The sequence below is a fragment of the Panicum hallii genome, chromosome 4 (assembly GCF_002211085.1).
Source record: "Panicum hallii strain FIL2 chromosome 4, PHallii_v3.1, whole genome shotgun sequence".
Classification (NCBI taxonomy): domain Eukaryota; kingdom Viridiplantae; phylum Streptophyta; class Magnoliopsida; order Poales; family Poaceae; genus Panicum; species Panicum hallii.
Genome location: NC_038045.1, coordinates 49,574,911 through 49,594,153, shown reverse-complemented (window position 1 = coordinate 49,594,153; position 19,243 = coordinate 49,574,911). Strand labels below are relative to the sequence as shown.

The window sequence follows — 19,243 nt, the reverse complement described above, 5'->3', positions numbered from 1 at the left end:
TAAACCCACACGTGGAACCTTTTACCCGTTCGATCGGCAGCGGACGGCTCAGATCGACTGAAACGAGTTATTTGTCGGAAGACCCTTTTCGTTTCTCTCAAATTGCCGCTCAAGGCCTACGCTTCTTCCCCCTTCTCTCCCCCTCCGAACGGGCGAACCCTAGCCACCCTGCTCACTTCCCAGCTCGAACCCGCCGCGGCGCGAGTCCTCGGCATTGCGGCAGCTGATCCTTCGGTCAAGGCGGCGGAGAAGAGATGGTGGTGGTGTCCGGCGGCGGGGGGAACGCGTGGGCAAAGGAGATGACCATCCGCCGCAGGGTAGCCAGCATGTGCGCCCCACAGCCTGGAAAATTCTCCCGTTCTCTATATCAAAGGGAAATGGATTTTTTTTTCTGTCAAGCTGCTAACTCGAATTATTTGTATGGATTTGGGTTCAGATTCAACAAGACGCAGGAACATTTCCCTACTCTGAAAGACTACAACGATTATCTGGAAGAAGTTGAGGATATGAGTGAGTTGTTTTCCCTGTATGAATTTGTCATTCGTGAATCATACCTATTGGGGAAAACTTAGCAGGCTTTGATTTTCCTTTTGAAGCTTTCAACCTGATTGAAGGGATAGATGTCGAGGCGATCGAAGCTAAAATTGCGAGATACCAGAAGGAAAATGCAGAGCAGATATTCTTGTCCCGAGCGAAAAGGGTGTGTTCTTTGCCATGATCCTCTGGGAGGCAGCAGAATTCCAGTTGAAATGTCTTACTCTAGCCTTTGACATATTGATATATTTTGACTGAGAACAGTTTATCTTTATGGCCAATTTATAGGCTGAAGATCTTGCGGCTGCACTAAAAGCAAGCAGGATGAACCCTGTAAAGACTGACGCTGATGATACGGTCAGTAGATATTTTTAAGTTATATGGTTCCTGTGAAATAATATTTTGTGAGATTGTGGAAGTATGTATTGTCTTCTTCAACTTAGGGGTCTTCAACTTACATCAGCAATCCCATAGTAGGGCTGCCTGTCGGAGAATATTCGGCACTACCATCAGTAGCTCAACTAGGCAAACTTCTAGTAAGCGCCATCAGAAAATGGTAGCGATTAAAAGATCTGACTGCTGAAGTGACAACTTTAAGATTTTATCACCTTGGCATCCTACCAACATGTTTTCTGGTAATTGCTAGTATAATCAAATATTGATTGCATGTTTTAGTCTAGATGAAAAAATATTACCTATGCTGGAGGATGATTTGGTGATTAAAGGGTCAACCCTTAGCAAACTGAATCCTTTGGTACTATGTTTCAGCCAAGTATGAAATTGCACTCCACCTTCATTATGTGTGTTTTATCTCCTTGGATAGTATATGTTTGCATCGATGTCATGCATCTTCAGATATTGCCTGCGTAATTCTCTGACCACGTGTCATGACAACACAATGAAGTTTTCAAAAGGGATGCTATTGTCATCTTCACTTTGCATCCTTATGACCATGTTCAGTTTCATGTGGTTTCACGCCCATGTAAAAGAACTACTACAAGCTATATTTTTCCTTTTGTTATGTTTCTCTGTTCTGTACTGCTTTAACTTGATACTGTTTTTCCTTAAAAAGAGAAGTTTGCATTGATTTGGTGTGGTTTATACTTTTTTTTTGTGCTTAGATTGCTGTGCTATTCTGATAAAAAAAACAGATTGCTATGGTATAAATGATAACACTTGGTGCTCTTGAAATCTATAACAGGCTGCTGGGAGTTCGCAGGGTATTAGTGGTGGGGCAGGAGTTCAGGGCCAGTATGCACCTGCTGCGGTCCCTGGTGGGCTGGCTCAGCCTCGTCCCACAGGTATGGCTCCCCAACCAATCGGCGGTCGGTCAGATCCTCTTCAAGGAGATGATGAGGAGACCAGGAGACTACGTGCAGAGCGAGCAGCACGAGCAGGCGGATGGACTATTGAATTGAGTAAGAGGAGAGCGATGGAGGAGGCGTTTAGTGCCATATTCCTCTAGATCTGATCAAAAGGCAGCACCTGGCCTGGAGGAAAGCCAGTATACTTAAGATGGCCTTTTAACAACTACACGCTGTTGGATGATCTGTAATTTTATCATCTTTTGTGTATGGAGTTCTCGCTGAGGGTAGTGAAGTTCGTATATCAGTATCAAGCATTGTACCTTGTCAGTCTCAGGTCATCGTGACTGTCAGACTTGCAGTGCCTTACTGTCACTTGTGATTGTTCCTTCATAAGGACAGGATATGCTTTACGAGCCTCGCCACCTCTTGAGTCTTGAACATAAAAAGATTTTGTTCATGTGATATTTCTTTTTTAGAATTTAGTTGAATGCAGTCCTGTGGCCTGTTGCAACCGTCGGTTTATGAAAGTACATCAAAGCTTGTATACAGGATAGTTTTGGTTGATTATAATAAGCCAATTGCTGCTCTGTAACCAATAGCCAGCTTCCAATGATCTAAAGTACAGAGCTTAGAACATAAAAGCAGCTAGCTTACCATAAGAACCTGAAGAAAACTGATAGTTCCAATCTTTCCAACTAGAGCTTTGTTAGAACGACCCTACCCAAATAAGTGGCGAGAATGGTTTTACTTCTGTACAACATCACATCCATGTCCCTGTTTACATGTTACAGATTTGCTCTTCTAATTAATCAAAGGCTTATGCATAAATCATCAATAATATGAAATTGTTACACTAAGTGCAACTTTGAAAGGGAGCTATCTCCGCTTGGCAACTGGGCTTACTTTGCACACTTCCACATCAAATCCAAAATCCATAAGAACAAGAATCCAGGCGCGCTGTTGCTCTGACAGCTGGTCCCTTGGTCCTTTGACCTCCACAAGTTTAGCTTCACCTCCACCTCTTTCATCAAGGAAACGCCATAGCAGTAGATCGGGCATTCCGCTAGACCAGCTTCTGTAATCAATGGCTAGATGGCGGAGGAGCAATGCCAAGCGATGGCCGCCAATGCATGCAACAACAGCCCGTAAATCAGTTAAGGAATGACGGTCCCAATTAACGCCGTGGCAGGATGTCCCCTGATGCAGCTCCCAGGAGCTGATAAGCATCTCTTCAGCCATCCCATCTTGTATCTTCTTAAGCTGGGATTCTGCAAGGTCCTTTCTTGATTTGTAGAAATCATCTGTTTCCAGATCAAGGGGAGCCATCTGCAAAAGAACACACAAATCAAGTCACCGAAATGTGCCGTAAGGAACATGTAAAAGATTATGATATAAGGTCCAACAATCTATCACAAAATCAATAGGGATTTAATGAGAATCCACTACAAGGTTCTGATGACTTTGCAGAAAATATGATTGTGCACCACCAACAAGGCAACAAACAAAAGCGTTGTTCATAGGTCATATACCTGGAATTTAGACTGGAAAACATCTTGTATGTCTGAAAACATTACACCCCACATCAGAAGGCCAAAGATAGTCATCCAAATGCCACCTTCTGAATGGGTACCTTGCCAACCGCCACCTTCATCAGCATAATATTGTAAAGCCAACTGCTCAACCCCACAAAGTTCCCCGTCATAACCATAAAATAAATTCTTTGCTCCTGTCTCACAATTTAATGGCCTTCCTTCAATATTCACCTAATAATAGGATAAGCATAACAAGCATAGATCGTTTAGAATGAAAATAAAGTGGACCAAAAGGTGAACTTTGCCATCAATGACAATCAGGGTGATATGTACCTCTTTTATATTTCTTTTGACATAATCGGCATAACTGGGAATTTTCCAGCGTCGTGGAGGTTTGCTTAAACGCAGCACTCTCCTTTGCAGCGCGAACTTTGAACCAGCACGAACCCATGGATCAATTACTCCTCCTTCAGCTATGGAAAGGCTCTCATTTGGACGACCCATATGCTCCAAATCAACAGATAGCCTCAGTGTCCAATACCCTCGCCGTCTATCACAAGCAATTTTACTGAGTAGTATCTTTAGAATCCTGATTGCATCTTCATACCTATAAATTTCATTTGGCATGAAGTACAGATCCCCAGAGAATAACAAAATGACCAAGATGCTTTCTGGGGGAAAAACTTAATGATCCCTTTAACAGAAAATGCATGCGCAACTAACTGCCATTTGTAGTTGTGCTTGTGTCAAATGCCCATATATCTACCAGCTACATCACTAAAGCATCCCAATATGTAGCACGAGCCATAAGGTATGTCAACATAACCTTAAGGGAAAAAGAATTCTAGTGTGCTTTATCGCAACTTACCTGCGGTCTCGTTCATAAACAGAGACACCTAACGTGAGTATTTTCGAATAGACCCAGGAAGATGAAAAGCATGAAAAGAACGATGGGGAATGTTCAGGTGAAGTTGCATTTTCTTGTTTTGACATAGCGCATAATCGATTCTCAGATAAATCAATGCATCTTGTCACCAAGTCCATGTTATTATTATCAAGGGATTCATCCATCACTTGTGCAACTCGGATAGCCTGTTTTCAATGCAAGATATTAAAAACACAGCTGGCGAGTGGCTCACTATTCTTCTTTTTGAAAAGGGGATTGAAATTTTACCTCTTCATACTCAAGCAGATCACTTCTTTCTTGAAAAAGGCGGTGGGAGATGCTGCAAGCATAGTCTGGGAACTTCACGACACCAAATTCCACTAATAGAAAGGAAGAAAGATCTTGATCGCCATTTAGAAAAAAGAGCCTCTGCATGATTGTACTTTGGTCATATTGATGCAAATATAGCTGTTGGATGAAATAATACTATTGCCAGAATAGACAGAGCAAGCAATATTTAAGCTTTATGGTTAAAAGCAGTAAGCATTCACCTGGATACGCCACAGAAGTTCATCTGCCATCTTAGAAATTCTTATACAGGTTCCTGTCAAATTTAGGATTCGCTTTGGTAGTGATGCACTGCATGTTCCAGAGATGAACTTTCATGATACTGAGGCCACAATTCTCAAGAATGCAACAAGCAAAGAGCCTTTACCAGGTACCATTATGATATAAAGACAGAAGGGTGCACACAAGCTCGTGTCGACGTGTGCAGGTTGTGTTATCCTAAAAGGGAGAAGGCCAGTGAGAAACAAGGTAGAGAATGAAAATCATCCCTCCTCTAACAAATAACAAAGAACCCAGATAGCACAAATCTTTCTGTACATGCTTTTTCGTGAAGGGAAAAAATATACTTTTGTGTTGACATTATTTTCATCAAGTGCTTGTGGCCAAAAACTATGGATGGATGGGTTTTATATTGCCTCATCAAGTTGTCCTATTCCTTAGAAGTAAAATCATTTCACGGATTATACACTTACCGTTGTGCATTGTTGTTTGGTGTTATAGGGGCATCCCCATGCATTCTCAGATATTTTCAATTATGCATAGGTCCACAGTTCCATCATCAAATTTGATACTTATCGGCGCTTATTATATGAGTATTCAAAAAATATGTGCCAATATGAAATCCTAAAGTAGTATATAGCTTCCAAAGTGGTAACTTATGAACAAATGGTGATTCTTAAAATCAACCTTTCAAGGGGCCAATGCTTGGGCAGCGGCTGAACCTCAGACAAACAATATATCGACTGATCAAAGTAATAGCATAAGAATGCCACTTCAGAAATCTTGGATATGACTATTTAATCAAGAGGCAAACAGTGTACGTGTGATTGATGATAAAAGGCATTGAAGACAGAGATTGAAAACCTTCTGAAGCTCCTTTAGAATTTCTTTCATTTCAGGAACACTTAAAACATCAAGAATCTCCTTCATATCATATTCAGATGGATCAACTGTGCAAGAAAGCATGTCGATATAACCTGCCACTGTATAGAGAAACAGTTTTTCAATTCGACAAGCTAAAGGCACAATAGCAAGAAAAATTTAGATGCCAGGTTATTACACTTCAGCTCCATTGCTGCATGCTCCAGATCTAATATCTCACGATACAAGATGGTGCTCTTTCGGAACCATGGCCCTGTAAGAAAATTAGTTAGGTAAGTACAAGGTTATTTGTTCAGTAAGTCTTATTTCAAAAATATTTCTTCAGTAAGAGGCTCCATTTTAATAATTTTAATCAAGCTACTGAAGCTACACATGCCCTAAGCTTGATCAGTTGATTATGAATCGCTTCTGTTAAAGAACTTGTAACAAAGTCAAGACATCATTGCGACGCCCAGCATACAAGCAGTGGCATCTCAAATGTGAAAGCCCTGAGTCCTATGGATCTATCTTGACAACTTTATCACCTGAATGAGAATAAAATAAGGTGTAGCAAATATTTGACAGTGCAGGGATGGGAATGTCCTTTCCAAAAATGCCCAGAATGGGCAAATTAATTGGAGGAAGGTTCCCTTTGATAAATTAGTGCTGCTGATTGCATGCCGTATATCCCCTATACTTGCTCAAGTGCATTTAATAAGAATCTACTTTAAGGTATGAGCATATGCAAGGTGAAGAGAGGAACCAATTAAAATTTTACATATTACTGTTTGGCAGGAAAGCTAACCTTTTCGAGTGTAAATCCTTACAAAAAGGCATTGCCCATCATCTGACAACGACTTAAAAGAAGCTGTTAAATGACATAGTATATAATAATCAATTAAGACATGTTCAATGAGAAATTAAAGAACTAAGTGAGAGGGGAAGAAGAAAATAAACAACCTAAAAATGATTTTTCTATATCACTAAAAACATGTGTATGGTTGGCAATAACATCTGATATCATCAAATTAAAATTTTTCTGGTATCTTGCACTTGTAGGTCGCTGAAAATTTCCACTTTTAATGGTGCTGATGAACTTTTCCCATAAGGATTGCAAATACTTCGGATCATCATTTCTCTGATATTTCTGGACAGTAATCTGGATGGGAACATTGCCAAGCTGTTGTTCAGGCAAACCAACCACATATCCCTAATAAGAAAAAATAACAAAGCGTCAGCAGCTGAATGGCTATTTACTTACTATGAAAAGCCTATCTGCAAAATAGAAATGGATAATCAAAGACCTAGGAAAACTTGGGGCAGGAATATTACAGCCTTCCTATAGCAGGCTGAGTGATTAATATCATCAGAAAAGCTGGTATAGAAGCTTTTTGATGGTCTGTTAACTGAGACAGGGCAGAGCTAATGCCCTCTAGTTTGAAAGAAACTCACTAAACTGCTCTACTGTCAAACATACCACTAAACCAAATAAACATACAGAAATTATAGTCATTGATCCCATCATCTCCCATAATTATCGATACAATCAAGTGGCTCATTGCTTGCATTTACAAAGATGAAGCACAGTAACTGTCCTATATCTCTCCTTTTTTTTTGTACAACTGTTGGGTCTGAGGAGAAGTAGCCAAAACTTGCTGGCATAAATATATAAAGTAATATTACTGGAGTTTAGAGGTGCTCAGCCTATGAATGCAGCACTTAAATGACCCTAATTCACAAAGGATTATTGACAATTGATTAATTGTGTTCAGTACCATCAGCTAGCATCCATTCAGATGGCATTGGGTGAGATTTTACAGAGAAACTACTACGCAAACCAAGGCTACTTTATTCATCACCAATAAATGTTTACTTTGTTAACTAAAAGGAATTTTAAATAGATAGTAACAGATGGAGTTTTGTCAGCATAGTGCAGTGCATTAAGCATTAAAAACCACCTGCATATGTCTAATCAACAATAAAAACAAGTGGCAGAAGGCTATCCTACAACATTCTAGCAAAATAATAAGAGAACTTCACCTCGCATTCAACATACTGTCTGTCCATTAGAGGAGCCAAAACTTTAGCAAGCTCTCGAGGCAAATATCCAAGCATCTCCTCGCATTCAGATGCTGCATAAAGCACCTACTGTGATATTAAGAAAAATACACTACACGGAGGGTAATTACCATATTTTTTTTAGTTGGAAAAGATGGAAACCTTTATAGCATCAGAGTCCTTAGCATTCTGAGGATCTCTCTGAAAAGTAATGCCTGCATCTTCTCTCAATTCAATGTCCTCATGGAACCTCCGGCCAACTATGACAGTGTCAACTGCTATAATGGTGCTAGAATTCAAGTCTGCACATGCATCAATACTGCGAGAGGTTGCCACTGTTGGAAACATGCTAGAAGAGCAGTGTTCCACTGGAACATTACTTACAGCATCCTTAACATTTGGCAAGAGAGTATTTGAAGGTACATAGGTACTAATCATCTTAGAAATGCCAAGTGAGCCATTCAGACAACCAGGTGATGAAATAGAAGCACCAGCCTTTGAACCCTCAATGTCAATATCCAGCGAAAAGAATGTTTGGTCTCTAGATAAATCCTCATCAATCTGTTTCTCACTTTCTGTTTTAATCTCGTTTTTCAAATTATTTGAAGCAGGCTCAGCGGAAACCTTTCTACTGAATCTAAAATTAAGAAGGGTGCTTTGTGTTAATTTTCGTTTTGTTCCTCTAGTAAGGCATATATCTGCAAAGATAATACCAACACGAGAGTCAATCTTAAGAATAGTATCGATACGTATGGCATGCTCTTTATGCACCTAGAATACTAGCAATAGTATTCATAAGCACTCGTAAATGTGCAGTACTACATTTGTAAATTTCACTCAAGCTTGTTCTCCCACTGAACCAACCAAGAGAAGGAATGAAAGTGGCATGATGGATATACACATTTGGCTAGCTAGTTTTGACTGACAAACCACTGTTGCACGAACAGGAATAGCCAAAAACCAAATCATATGACTTTGTGATTTCATATTAGCTAATTAAAGCATGAAGGTTTGTCTAGGGCCTCTAGGTCTTTGTTTGTTTGTTTTGAGACGTGGCAACATTTCACTAGAACTTTGGGACAAACCCAGCCAGCACAAGTAGTCGACACTCTCTCCATCCAGTAAATGCGAGGGGCCGCTCAACATTGCAGATATTCAGGACAAACGTTGGGTTCGTGCACGCACCGAGGTGGGTGTTGACGCAGTAGTCCGACCCACGGATGGACTCGCCGCATACGGGGCAGGAGACCCACTCCGCGCCCACACCCACGCCGCCGCTTCCTCCAGAGGACGGACCAGCCTCGGCCCCCGCCGCCTCGCCCGAGCCGCCCCCGTCGTCGGCCTGAATGAAAACCGAGAGATGTCAATTACCGGACTTTCGCGTTTTCGCGGGGTTCGGGGAGGCGGGGTTTGATTTGCAACCTGAGCGGTGGAGGCAGCAGGGAACGGGGAGGACGGGGATAGGACGGCGGCAAGCGAGGCCGGGAGAGGGGAGCGGCGGCGCCGGCCGATGAGGCGGACCAGGCTCTCCCGCCCGGTCAGCATGGCCGGCGGGGAGGCGCGCGCAGAGGTGGCGGCGCGCGACCGGGGGCGGGAAGGAATGGGAGCTCCTTGGGCCTGCTGTAGCGAACTGGTCGCGTCGCGTCGCGGGCTTTGCGGGCCGCGGTGTGAACGCGCGGGTTGGGCTTCTGGCGTTTTCCCGCCGCGGGTAGCGCCGCGGTTTAGGTTGGAGCAGCGGCCAGTGGGTGGTGGGGTGAACCCTGCAGCTTAACAAAGCCAGCTCAGATGATTCTGTTCCTCAGTTTTCACACTGTTTTTGACTCTTAAAAGACGGGTCTGGTCATTTTTCAAGTAGCAGTAGATCTGCAAGTTCCTTTTTTGTTTGTGTTTATACGTTTCAGATGAGTTTTTATCTATAATTCTACATATGTATTGCAAGTTAAAGTGATATTGACGATTGATACTCATTAGTTCTAGAGCGAGCTTTTGTTACACGTTTCAATCTGGCTTCTTCATAGCGAGAAGGGAAATAATAATAGGAAAAACGAATCAGGGAGATATTTAAAAAATTTAGCAAAGAGTACCATATTGGCACATGAAAAGGAGCTCTCACATATTAACTTTTTTACAAATGATGGAAGCCATTAACTTTGACCTACGCCTGCAATATGACAACACCAGCTGCAATCATATATCACATCCATCACTATGTTTCGTTGTTCAATCGTAGCTGTGGGAGATTTATTATTTGGTACGCAACATAAAAAAATGAAAGTGAACTGTTACATCATGTCCTAGTTAGAAACCAATATGGAAACTTTATTTGCGTATACTAACTACAAAACACAATATGATGATACCTAGCTATCTAATTTTATGTGAGTGGCTTTGTGGATCATATTTTCAACTTCTAAACACTAAAGCATTGAATTACTAGATCAAATTTCATTAATGCTTACCACATTCGAACATACTATTTGGTACTTCCTCCATCTTAAGATAGTTCATTCCTTCATCCAACAATCAGGTTTGCAAGCTCTTTGAACATTAAATAATAATAATAATAATAATTTGGAACGAGAGAATAATATGATATAAAAATGAATTGAACACTTTTGCCAAATTTATTATTGTAAAAAATTACACTTCAAAATCAATCGACCCCACGAGTAATTAACGGACACGATAACTACGCCATACAGGCCCCCACACAACGGTGTGGCCCTAGCAAAAATATCCCGTCCGCGTCCCCGCTGTCACGTCTTCTAGAAAACGCCGTTAACCCCCGCACTGTGCCGTGCGTAACCTAGCTATAGCTAATTATCCCCTTTCCCCGTCGCTATCCCACCCCATCGCGTTGCCGGATCGAGCTCGCCTCTCTCTCGAACCTCGCTTCGCCGCACGGCACAAAAAAGCCCGGCCGCGCCCTCATCCCCTCCACACGTTTCCGCCTCCCCGATCCACAGCCGCCGCCGCCGACACAGCACCGGCCCCTCGTCCCCTCCCAGCCCTCGCCGCAGCCGCAGCCGAGGCCGACAGACCAGCCAGCCAAGCCCCTCCTTCATCGCCAGGCGGCGCGGCGCACGCCGGGAGCGGGCGGGCGGGCGGCCGCGCGGCGCGGCTATTGTTGTCCTCTGTGGTAAGGAGCGCGGGCGCCAGCTCATCCCCTGATTGCGCCCCGTGAGGCGCGACGTTTCGGTGGTTACGTACGCGCGCCGTGTCGCGTGTGTGATCTGACGAGGTGTCTGGTTGGTGCGCGCAGGGAAGGCGGTGGGGGGGTGAGGATGGCGTCGAGCGCGGCGGAGGCGGCGGGGCGAGTGGCGGACGACCACGACGGCTGGGCGTCGGACGGCGAGGTGGACATGGAGATGGAGGCGGGCGGCGAGGCCCACGGCCGCGATGCCGGTCGGAGGGATGGCGGCGCGGATGAGGTAGACGACGCGTACTCGCTGGTGAGTGTAACCTCTGTGCCGGCGGTGGGGATGTGGGTTCCTCTGTTTTTTTGGACCTCGCAAATCAGAGGCGGCCGGCGCGTTATGGCGCTGCTTGTGCTCTGGATTGATTGATGATTGCCTAAGGTTCCTGCTTGTTTTCTATTCGCCTGCGAAAGTCGAGCTTGAGATCCTTCGGTTCAGGGCTTGGCGGGTACCATGTCGGGGCACGTGTCCGTGCCGGATCGTTGAAATTGCTCATTGATAGATCTTCACCCGTACTAGCTTTAGTTCTATCAGGATAGAAGTTTATGTGCTATAAATTATGCCTAGTTTTGTGAAGTGGGTGTGCTGTTAACATTAGGGTGAACCGCATGGTAAAGCCCACGTGAAGAAGTAAGAATAAAGTAGAAAGTGTTACTCACCACCATACAAGAAAATTAGAGAATAGTAGCAGTAACTCTACTAAATTTCAAAGCGCATGCCAAATTGCAAAGAAACCTTAGTTGAGTGATATACACGAACATGGTGTAAAGAGCTACTTTAATTTGCTGGCTGAGTTTCAGTGTTGAACTTTCCTCAATTAGTCCTTGGTTGCTGAATTATTTATGGGACAAGGAGACTTGATGTCAACTAGGCTTGTGGAGCAGATTTGTTTTGGCCAATCATGTAGGTCTAGATTGCTACCTCTCTTTTTTTTTGTGCTTATCTTCAGCCAATAATGACTTGGCTTACCATCTGCTCTGATAGGTCGCTTTCGTACAATGCATTTGTTGCATAATTTTCTATGCCCAACATGACACGGTGTTTTCACTGCTGTTTGAATTGCCTTAGACCAAAGAGCATGAAACATGGATTTCAATCAGTAGATGAAACATTTAGTGTTTTTTTCAGTGTGTGGGTGGGCGGGAGGGGCATGCTTTTGGCATAAGCGCAAGGACTAAGGCCATTATCTGCTTTCTGTAGATAATCGATGATTAAAATCGTTTGATATATTCATAGGAATATTTCTATATTTTGATACACAAATCAGGGCATGATGAATTTTGCTTGATGCCCTAAGATTTTTCAGACCTCATTGTTAATATAGTGTTTATAACCTATTGATATTTGGCAATGTTTCTGCAGATCACTAGGGTAAGTGACATATCAGCAGCTGAAGCAAGGGCAGGAAAGGATATGCAAGGTATTCCGTGGGAGAGGCTAAACATAACCAGGCAGGACTACAGAAAAGCTAGGTTGGAACAGTATAAAAACTATGAAAACTTCCCTCAATCTGGAGAGCTCATGGATAAGGTGTCTTCACTAACATCCATGCTTATTTATCAAAGTTTATTTTATTATTCCAATTGTTCAAATTTCCTAATTATTTTGAAAAACAATTTTCTTAGTTGTGCAAGCAAGTGGAGCCGAGCAGCAAGTATTACGAATTTCAGCACAACACTAGATCAGTGAAGCCATCTATTCTCCATTTTCAGGTGATTCATTGTGACTTCTTGCCCTGCAGGATATGCAGTAATTATGTGTAATTTATCTTTACGAGAACAAGTTGCTGTGAACAATCTATTTTCCTTCTTTCTTGTCAGATTTTATACTGCTTTATTGGTAGCAATTTTTAGATGAAATTGACAAACAAATGCATAATGACAAGTAAATCTGACAATAACAACAAAGCATAGTCCTAAAGAACTTTTCTCAGGCGATAAATGTACCCAAGAGCCGCAAATAAAGAGGATAGGTATAAAAGGATAATTACAGGTATAAAAGAGTAATCAGTTTTATTCTCTGCTATGAAATGAAGACTATTTAATATGTTGTCTGTATGGTCTTGTCATATGACCCCAATGACTGCTCAATACTGACTAACTATTTCTTCTGTAGCTTAGGAATTTGTTATGGGCAACCTCGAAGCATGATGTCTATTTTATGTCGGAGTCCACGGTAGGCCACTGGTCATCATTGTCTCACAAATTGTCAACGGTTCTTGACTTCTCAGGGCATGTTGCTCCAGCAGAGGTATTCCCTTCCTGCTTATTCATTTTTATTTTTCGATGTCTTCGTCTCTATATTAAACAGTTATCATTGCTAATGCAAGTCTGTTCCTCTTTTTTTTTTTCACCAGAAGCATCCTGGCAGTTTACTAGAAGGGTTCTCTGGGGTTCAAGTCAGCACACTTGCTGTTAATGAGGGTTTATTGGTAGCTGGTGGTTTTCAAGGAGAACTAGTTTGCAAGGTAAGGCACCAATTAAGACTTGGTTGTATATTTGCCTAGGTTGTACGCCCTCCATCCCAAATTATAGGTCGTTTTGGTTTTTCTAGATAAATAGTTTTTGCTGTGCTCCTAGATACACACTATGTCTAGATACATAGTAAAATTTATGTATCTAGAAAAGTCAAAGCGACCTATAATTTGGAACGGAGAGAGTATTTATTAATGAATTCCCTTTTCTCACTAACTATGTTATAGTTTTTACATTTTCCTTTCAGTTTTCCTATATACAATAATATTCCATATATTAAAGTTGAATGATCTTTGTCCTCTATATTTCTTAGATGCATTCACTGCAAACAGGCTTTCTTTTTTTATTTAATAATCTTGGTGCTTTGATCGAGGGAAAAAAATGAAAGCGCCGCTCGCTTGCTCAGCAACTTTTTTGTGTTGTTACAGGGTTTAGCAGACTGCAATGTGAAATTTTGTACAAGGACAACTTTGAGCGACAATGCTATAACGAATGCCATAGATATACACAGATCTACAAGGTAAAAAAAAAATCACTTTTCACAGTCGTTATGAAGATGTACATTGTCATAAAAATCTGAAGGTTTCCATATTTCTTTGCAGTGGAAGCTTGTGCATTACGGTATCCAATAATGATTGTGGTGTCCGTGAATATGACATGGAAAGATTTCAGCTCTTGAATCACTTCCGCTATAGCTGGCCGGTTAATGTAAGTTTCAGTTCATTTGGAACATATTAGCTATTTCTTGTTCTTTCATCATACATATATGACTGTTCGTAATTGCTTTCTTTAATAAAACAGCACACATCTGTGAGTCCGGATAGGAAACTTTTGGCGGTGGTTGGAGATGATCGGGACGCACTTCTTGTGGATTCACGAAATGGGAAGGTATTGAGCTAAATTGGTTTATTCACAACCATTGTTGTTTTATCGCCATTCTGTTATTGCATTAGTAACGCGAGCTTTCTTATTCTGTTGTATCTCTAATACAGTATGGCTTCCTCTTTTTCTATGGAAGATTTTGTTCATTTGTCTTTTGCCATCACAAAATTGCTGTATCAATGACAAGGCCCAGTTTGGAGGCATTATGTTCCTGTTTTCTTACTGAACAGAGACATGAGAGCTAAAATACTGAGTAAACGTTGTTTTGCAGGTAACCTCTACCCTAGTTGGCCATCTCGACTACTCATTCGCAACGGCATGGCACCCAGATGGGCGCACCTTCGCGACAGGGAACCAGGACAAAACCTGCCGCGTCTGGGACATGCGCAACCTGTCGACCTCCCTTGCAGTCCTTCGGGGCAACATCGGCGCAATCCGGTGCATCCGCTACTCCTCTGACGGGAGGTTCCTGGTGTTCTCGGAGCCCGCCGACTTCGTGCACGTGTACAGCGCAGCCGCAGACTACAAGAAACGGCAGGAGATCGACTTCTTCGGTGAGGTGTCCGGGATCACGCTCAGCCCCGATGACGAGTCCCTGTTCGTCGGGGTATGTGACCGCGTCTACGCCAGCTTGATGCAGTACAGGATGGCCCATGCGTTCAACTATCTTGACTCGTACATGTGAAGAACTGAAATATATGGTGTTGTCTGTCTGGTGCTGGCTATCGGTCACTGCTCTCGGTGGCCTTCTGGTGTGCGGTTCAGGGAATGTATCTGCCTGTTCTCGTGCGCTAGCCATGGTGTACGGCGAGTTGAGGCTCGGGCGAGTCTGCCGTGTAAATAGTTTAGCAGTTGAAGCATAATGTCGAGGACCGGTACTGTGAACATATGACTATATGAGCAATGTATGTTTGCGCTGTTAGTTTCAGACACTAAGAATCCGAAAATAGATTGTCTCGACCAATTCCTAAGGCCTAACGCCTGCTCACGGTATATGTTTCTGTTCCAAGTCAAACTTCTCTTCTTATTAAAAAAAGGGGGTCAAACTTCTCTAATTTTAAACATATTTATTGAAAGGTTTGCCAACATCTACAATATAAAATCAAATGCACATCAAATATGATTTAATAATGGTATCAATAGTTTTTTTATAAACGTGGTTAAAGTCAGAGAGATTTGATTTAAAACAAGATTAAACGTCCCACTTTTTGAAACAAAGGCCATCGGATATCCACAGATTCTGAATTGAGAAAGTGCTAACAGTCTGGGAGATCTCGACCGTTGAGTCGTCATCCTACTGCCGCCGGAGCCCCTGTCCATGCGCCGTCACGGCAGGCGGTACTCGAGCTCGGAATCTCATCCAGTCCTCCCTCTCCTTCGCGGGGTCGGCCTCACGGCGAAGACAAAAATCTCTCCCGCTCGGCAGTTCAGCTTCAGCCGCAGCAAGGCTCCCTCCAGTGCCAAGCTCGCCAATGGCCGCCGGGCCGGTGGCCGCGCCCTCCTCCATCGCGGTCCCCTCCGCGCGCCGGCACCGGGCGCTCCCGCCGGCGGCCGTCTCCGCCGCGGCCCGCGAACCGCCGCGCGCGTGGGGAGCGGCCGGCGCGAAGGAGAGGGCGCGGCGCGGGAAGGAGGCGGAGGCGGATGACGAGGAGGCGGAGAGGCGGCGGAAGGAGGAGGTGAACCGGAAGATCGCGTCCCGGAAGGCGCTCTCCGTCATCCTCCGGCGCGAGGCCACCAAGGCCGTCCTCGACAAGCGCAAGCCCGGCAAGGGCACCCGCCGCCTCCTCCCCCGCACCGTCCTCGAGGCCCTCCACGACCGCGTCGCCGCCCTCCGCTGGGACTCCGCCCTCAAGGTCCTGCTCCCTTCGACCCCCCAAACACCTCCTCCGTTGCAGTTGCAGCGCACCTTCTTATCCGGATGAAACGTTGCTTAATCCCGCTGCACCCATTGCCGCGCAGGTGTTCGAGCTAATGCGGGACCAGGTGTGGTACAGGCCGCACATCGGCATATACATCAAGCTCATCACCATGCTCGGCAAGTGCAAGCAGCCGGAGAAGGCGCACGAGCTGTTCCAGGCGATGATCGACGAGGGCTGCGCCCCAAACCTCGAGTCCTACACTGCCCTCGTGTCCTCGTACAGCAGGAGCGGTCGCTTCCGCGAGGCGTTCCAGTTGCTTGATCGGATGAAGGACACCCCTGGTTGCCGGCCGGATGTGCAGACGTACTCTATTCTCATCAAGTCCTGCTTGCACGCCTATGACTTTGAGAAGGTGAAGGGTTTGCTGGCGGATATGGCGCATGCGGGTATCCGCCCCAATACAGTCACGTACAATACATTGATTGATGCTTATGGGAAAGCAGGAAAGTAAGTGATAGCAACAACCTGTGCTTTTTATAATCTAAACGTGTAACAAGCTAGTTCAGTTAATGCTGTTTTGTTTTTCAGGTTTGCTGAGATGGAATCAACTCTTCTGAAAATGTTGTCACAAAATTGCAAGCCTGATGTATGGACAATGAATTCTACTCTTAGAGCTTTTGGCAGCAGTGGTCAGATTGAAACTATGGAAAGCTGCTATGAGAAGTTCCAGGCCTCCGGTATCTCCCCAAACATTAAGACCTACAATATTTTACTCGACTCATATGGTAAAGCTAAAATGTATGAGAAGATGGGAGCTGTGATGGAGTACATGCAGAAGTATTACTACTCCTGGACAATAGTCACATATAACGTAGTTATTGATGCATTTGGAAGGGCAGGAGACCTAGAACAGATGGAATATATATTTAGACTAATGAAATCTGAGCGCATAAAACCCAATTGTGTTACACTCTGTTCATTGGTTAGAGCATATGGAAGGGCCGAGGAAGTTAAGAAAATAAAGACAGTATTGAGAATTGTCGAGAATTCAGACATAACATTGGATATTGTGTTCTTCAACTGTTTGGTGGATGCATATGGGAGGGTGGGTTGCTTGGCAGAGATGTGGGATGTTCTTGATTTAATGAAGGAGCATCGCTGCAAACCAGACAAGGTGACTTGCACTACGATGATCAAATGGTTTCTCGTCAAAGGGATCGATGATCATCGTGTTCAGTATCTACGTGATCTTAAAGATGGGCGAGTTACAGATGATACATAGGTGTGAACACAAAAGCTGCTCATTGAAGTAGTGGCTTTTATCTGCAATTTTCAAGGAAGTGGAATCAATCTTACAGAGCCTTGGTTTACATAGATGCATCTATCTCACCTGCCCTCGACATCATGAGTTGCTGAATGCTACTGAATCAAACATTCCTCTGAATCATGAGTTGTTGTCTTGAATGCTACTGAATCAAACATCCTTATTATATCCCATGATGGTGATTGTTTATGAGGAGCACATGAAAATTCAGTTTTGCAATTTCATTAGCAGAGCTATCTGGGAACATCTTAGCACAGCTAAGCTACTATATGGTACTAGGTGGGGCATGCCATGAAGGCATGAATGAATAGTTTCTGGAGAAGATAGAAGCAAATTTTGGTGATTGAAGAAGAATGGACATGTTTTACTCCCTATGTTCCAATTTGTAGGTTGTTTTGGCAAATCTAGATTCATAGATTTTGCTATGCATCTAGATATACATTGTGTCTACATACTTAGTAAAATTTATGTATCTTGATTTGCCAAAACGACGTACAATTTGGAACGGAGGGAGTAGAAGCAAGGGGTACGATGCTGGTGAAACTGGTTAGATTCTACTATGCTGTTGTCACTTGATGTGTTGATGCAACTGTACATGACTTGTAATGCTGACTGGTGCAAAGATGTTTTAGTGTTTCATCTGTCAATTCTAGGAAATTACATTACTCTAAGTGATCCTTTGGTCAGCTAACATTATTGCTATCATTGTCATGCATAGAAACTAGAAAGAGAATAGGAATTCTTCTGAAAGGGGATTCTCCTTGACCCTGTTACAACAATGGCTTCAAAGGTTTTGTAATTGTAGATGATTTCTGGATCAGTCTTTCTTTGGTTTGAATAAGTGCTCAATTAATTGATGTCTTAAAATATATCAACCGTAACTGTTCTATTAATACAGTTCTAGATTTACTCATGAAAAAAAATCTTGGTGTTATGGCGTTTTTGTAGCAAGCTGTTTGTCATGAAATTATGTTCCATGTGTTTTCTCATTATTTTAAATTGTGGTTATGGAAACCGCGACAGATCTACAAAAGGAAGTTCAAATCCAAACAAAGCTTTCACAAATTTTGATTTGCTGTGGCTTTACTTTCATCATGTTTCATACTTTTGATATGGATGAAAGATCATGTTGGTCTGTATGTTTTTTGCAGAATATGTTTAACACCCAATTATGAATCATGTTTAAAATCCATTCTTCCACCAGAAATGCGCCTATCAAAATATGATCTTGATATTAAGGTATTGTGGTGTTGTATGCCAGTTCTTTATTTGGATGTGATCTGATCTAGGATCTGTGCATGTGCACTATCAAAAGCAAAGCCATGGATCATCATGGTTCCTGCATCTGCCACTTATCTGATGACCTGTCAAAATATGAATCCATGTTTGGTAGTAGCTGTACAAGCGAATCATTTCTGCTTTCTGATTTTCCTTAAGCAGGTTGCTCCTTGCCACTCTCAGAGGTTTGCTTTTATTCCAGAAGCGGTCAGATGTTGGCAGTTTGGCACTGAATTGAGGTAGGCGAGTAGCTTGTTTTCAAAGCCACTTGCTTCTGGTACTAGCTGGGACCTACTGCTGTATGAACACAAAAGTTTTCCAACTTCAACTATGATTCAGTACGTGCTGACATACATATATTGCAATTGCATACAGTTATCCCAAGTTCTGGGAAGTTAAGAAAATATACACTGTTGAAAATTCTCAAGAATTCAGACACACTATTACAATTGTGTTCTTCAACCATTTTAAAAACTTGATCACG

General features: G+C 43.1%; 4 protein-coding genes across 6 annotated transcripts; 3 read left to right on the top strand and 1 right to left on the bottom strand.

The window, feature by feature from the left end:
• Window positions 1-89: 89 nt before the first annotated feature.
• On the top strand, window positions 90-2,323 carry LOC112889265. 2 transcript variants are annotated; one of them, XM_025955812.1, is made up of 5 exons: window positions 90-328; window positions 437-510; window positions 597-700; window positions 823-891; window positions 1,754-2,323. In XM_025955812.1, the coding sequence occupies exons 1-5, from the start codon at window positions 255-257 to the stop codon at window positions 1,997-1,999; spliced, it is 567 nt and encodes a 188-aa protein (XP_025811597.1). In that variant the 5' UTR covers window positions 90-254; the 3' UTR covers window positions 2,000-2,323. The 2 variants fall into 2 exon arrangements, with proteins under 2 accessions (XP_025811597.1, XP_025811596.1); XM_025955811.1 differs by having other exon boundaries at window positions 92-328; window positions 1,736-2,323.
• Window positions 2,324-2,518: 195 nt separating this feature from the next.
• Window positions 2,519-9,399, bottom strand: LOC112889262 (fanconi-associated nuclease 1 homolog). 2 transcript variants are annotated; one of them, XM_025955805.1, is made up of 16 exons: window positions 9,168-9,399; window positions 8,931-9,087; window positions 7,908-8,443; window positions 7,728-7,832; window positions 6,648-6,897; window positions 6,493-6,555; window positions 5,887-5,961; window positions 5,691-5,809; window positions 5,514-5,569; window positions 4,975-5,045; window positions 4,811-4,863; window positions 4,548-4,688; window positions 4,242-4,465; window positions 3,707-3,980; window positions 3,371-3,604; window positions 2,519-3,167 (listed from the first exon to the last, which is right to left on the bottom strand). In XM_025955805.1, the coding sequence occupies exons 1-16, from the start codon at window positions 9,288-9,290 to the stop codon at window positions 2,718-2,720; spliced, it is 2,931 nt and encodes a 976-aa protein (XP_025811590.1). In that variant the 5' UTR covers window positions 9,291-9,399; the 3' UTR covers window positions 2,519-2,717. The 2 variants fall into 2 exon arrangements, with proteins under 2 accessions (XP_025811590.1, XP_025811592.1); XM_025955807.1 differs by lacking the exon at window positions 5,514-5,569 and having other exon boundaries at window positions 4,811-4,898; window positions 9,168-9,398.
• A 1,202-nt stretch (window positions 9,400-10,601) lies between these two features.
• Window positions 10,602-15,226, top strand: LOC112888892 (uncharacterized WD repeat-containing protein C2A9.03-like). The gene is made up of 10 exons (XM_025955271.1): window positions 10,602-10,884; window positions 11,008-11,197; window positions 12,305-12,472; window positions 12,568-12,654; window positions 13,058-13,192; window positions 13,299-13,409; window positions 13,845-13,936; window positions 14,019-14,124; window positions 14,218-14,304; window positions 14,570-15,226. The coding sequence occupies exons 2-10, from the start codon at window positions 11,030-11,032 to the stop codon at window positions 14,981-14,983; spliced, it is 1,368 nt and encodes a 455-aa protein (XP_025811056.1). The 5' UTR covers window positions 10,602-10,884; window positions 11,008-11,029; the 3' UTR covers window positions 14,984-15,226.
• A 401-nt stretch (window positions 15,227-15,627) lies between these two features.
• LOC112888891 (pentatricopeptide repeat-containing protein At5g48730, chloroplastic) lies at window positions 15,628-18,146 on the top strand. Its single transcript, XM_025955270.1, has 3 exons — window positions 15,628-16,151; window positions 16,258-16,664; window positions 16,746-18,146. Exons 1-3 carry the CDS (start codon window positions 15,771-15,773, stop codon window positions 17,437-17,439), a joined length of 1,482 nt encoding a protein of 493 aa, XP_025811055.1. The 5' UTR covers window positions 15,628-15,770; the 3' UTR covers window positions 17,440-18,146.
• The last annotated feature ends 1,097 nt before the right edge of the window (window positions 18,147-19,243 follow it).